The sequence below is a fragment of the Poecilia latipinna genome, unplaced genomic scaffold (assembly GCF_001443285.1).
Source record: "Poecilia latipinna isolate Pla-1442-1.1 unplaced genomic scaffold, P_latipinna-1.0 Scaffold5803, whole genome shotgun sequence".
In the NCBI taxonomy this organism is placed as follows: Eukaryota; Metazoa; Chordata; class Actinopteri; order Cyprinodontiformes; family Poeciliidae; genus Poecilia; species Poecilia latipinna.
In genome coordinates this window covers 5,648-8,468 of record NW_015118419.1, presented here as the reverse complement: position 1 = coordinate 8,468, position 2,821 = coordinate 5,648, and the positions used below count along the sequence as shown (strand labels likewise).

At 41.5% G+C, this 2,821-nt stretch overlaps 1 protein-coding gene across 1 annotated transcript; it reads left to right on the top strand.

Moving 5' to 3' along the window:
• The first annotated feature begins 9 nt into the window (after positions 1 to 9).
• LOC106943743 (NACHT, LRR and PYD domains-containing protein 12-like) lies at positions 10 to 2,615 on the top strand. The gene is made up of 3 exons (XM_015027046.1): positions 10 to 244; positions 1,692 to 1,865; positions 2,395 to 2,615. Exons 1-3 carry the CDS (start codon positions 78 to 80, stop codon positions 2,549 to 2,551), a joined length of 498 nt encoding a protein of 165 aa, XP_014882532.1. The 5' UTR covers positions 10 to 77; the 3' UTR covers positions 2,552 to 2,615.
• Positions 2,616 to 2,821: the final 206 nt, after the last annotated feature.

Sequence of the window (2,821 nt, the reverse complement as noted above, 5' to 3'; positions counted from 1 at the left end):
ATTTATTTGTTCATATTTCAGTTTTAACTGCATCCTGTTGGCTTCAGCTCATCTTTTATTCTTTATTCAGATTGGAGATGTGCTGGTTGTCAGAGACCAGCTGGACGTCTCTGTTCTCAGCTCTGAAGTCCAACCCGACCCATCTGACAGAACTGGACCTGATCGGAACCAACCTGGAAGGTTCTGGACTGAAGGAGCTCTGTGGTTTTCTACAGACTGAAGGCTGCAGACTGGAAACATTGAGGTTTGTAATTATATAATTATCAATATTTCAGTGAATAATTATCTATAATTGATCATAAATCAAAGTTCATATCTTCTGTTCTAATAAATATTTTCTGAGTTTGTTCCTGGATCCAGAGTTTAATTTAGTCCCTCTGTGTAACTGAGTTGGACCTGCTGACCTGAGGTCAGAACAGGACAGCATTCGGACCCCCAGTGTGTAGAAATCCCCCTCATGTCAAGCAGGTCAAAGGTCAGATCAAAAACAGAGAGAATGAAAATCTCCCTTTATTGAAGTTCCTCAAATCTCACACTTAGTTTTAAATATTCTGCTATTAGTTGATAATCATCCAGTCCAGGTGTTTTAATGTTTAACTAGAGCAGATTAAAGATGCTGGTTGTAGTGAATAATTAGGTGGAATCGCCCTTTATCCATTTCCTGAATCTGAAGCTTCAATCACAAACCAACTTCAGCTTCGTCTGAAAAAATCCAGACCACTGAGTTTTTCTCTGAGCTCAACAGGCTGCAGGTTCTTCTGGACATCAGTTTTCTGGTCCAGACATCAGAACCAGCAGAGACTGCAGCACATGAATCTGGACCAGGTGTGTTAGGAGAGGTTCTGCACATGCTCAGACTGAAGGTTCACCGTCTGACAGAGAAAGTCGACCAACTCTGGATGAAATGGTTCCTAGAAACAGGGAAGCTTTCTGGGGACTCGACTGCCTGCTCATATGGAGCTGCAGCTCATGCAGGAGTTTTATGTTGGCAGGAAGCAAAACAACATGGAAGCAGGTGATGAGTTTCCATTTTAGTGTCAGTTCCACTGATGGAGCAAATTACGAGTCAGTCGTCCTCCAAACCACTGAGAGCAGCTTCCAGAGGAAATCTGAGTTTGTTCTGACAGACTCTGTCAGGATGACCACAGTCTTCTGGCTGAGTTCCTGACATGAAGGAGACAAAAATAATACAAAGATCATTAATTAACAGTCCTGCAGTAAATACTGACTTTGTGAAGGTTTTGGTGTTAAAGTCATTTAGTTCAAACATCTTGACATCTTGATTCAGCTCTTATTTTGTAGGACAGGAAGTGAGATCTTACCTTTGTAAAGCTTTGTGTGCATCAAGCTTCATCATTTACTGAAATCATCCTCATGTGGTTCACCTGGAAAATAGATTTAAAAATGACTCGTCTTCATAATCAGGTTGTTCCTTTATGATAATGTTTCCATTTCTGCAGCATCTCTGATGAAGGATTCAGAACTTCTAACAACAAGTCATGATAAAATGTTCTGGTTCTGCTGGTTTGGACTCTTTAAACCAGTTTGACTGGATCAGATGTTAGAATCAGTTCATCATGTTTCTTTTACATTCAGGGAAATTAATTTTCTACATTTTATTATTTATTTGTTCATATTTCAGTTTTAACTGCATCCTGTTGGCTTCAGCTCATCTTTTATTCTTTATTCAGATTGAAGAGCTGCAGTTTGTCAGAGACCAGCTGGACGTCTCTGTTCTCAGCTCTGAAGTCCAACCCGACCCATCTGACAGAACTGGACCTGATCGGAACCAACCTGGAAGGTTCTGGACTGAAGGAGCTCTGTGGTTTTCTACAGACTGAAGGCTGCAGACTGGAAACATTGGGGTTTGTAATTATATAATTATCAATATTTCAGTGAATAATTATCTATAATTGATCATAAATCAAAGTTCATATCTTCTGTTCTAATAAATATTTTCTGAGTTTGTTCCTGGATCCAGAGTTTAATTTAGTCCCTCTGTGTAACTAACTGAGTTGGACCTGCTGACCTGAGGTCAGAACAGGACAGCATTCGGACCACCAGTGTGTAGAAATCCCCCTCACGTCAAGCAGGTCAAAGGTCATTCAACCCAGTCTAGAAAAGTGAATTCTTGGAATCTGACAGGAACAAACCAATAATCAATGATTGATGCTTCAACACTTTGATCAGAACCTGGAAAGATTTTACTGTCTAAAATCCTCCAACACAACATGACCCAGTACCAGGTTCTGGTTCTGGTTCTGAAGTCAGCAGGTCTTTATTGAAGCAGCAGCTTGTTGGCATTAATAGTCATGAGACTCTTTAACTGGTTCTGTTGGACTGGTTAACCTGCATCCTGTTGGCTTCAGCTCACATCTTTTATTCTTTATTCAGGTTGGAGAACTCCAGGTTGTCAAAGATCAGCTGTAATTCTCTGGCCTCAGCTCTGAAGTCCAACAGCCTCCATCTGACAAAACTGAACCTGAGATTCAACAACCTGAAGGATTCAGATGTTCAGCAGCTGAAGCGTTTTGTAGAGACTTTATGGTAAGTAAATGTTTGTAGTGAGTCCAGCTGCTGTCAGCATATTGAGCTAAACCCAGTTAGCATCAATGCAAAGCTCCAGTGTTCCCAGTAAAGCTGCAGCTTCTCAGTGGGAGGAGGTTTCCAATCAGAGACAGCAATCAGCCAATCAGAGGAGCAGCAGCTTGCTGTGTTTGTGTTGGTGTGAAGATGAGTGTTGTTGCTGTGTCCATGTCTCCAGGACGTCCAGCTGGACTCCAGCGTCCAGCCGTCCAACATGTCTAGAGACAGTGGTCCT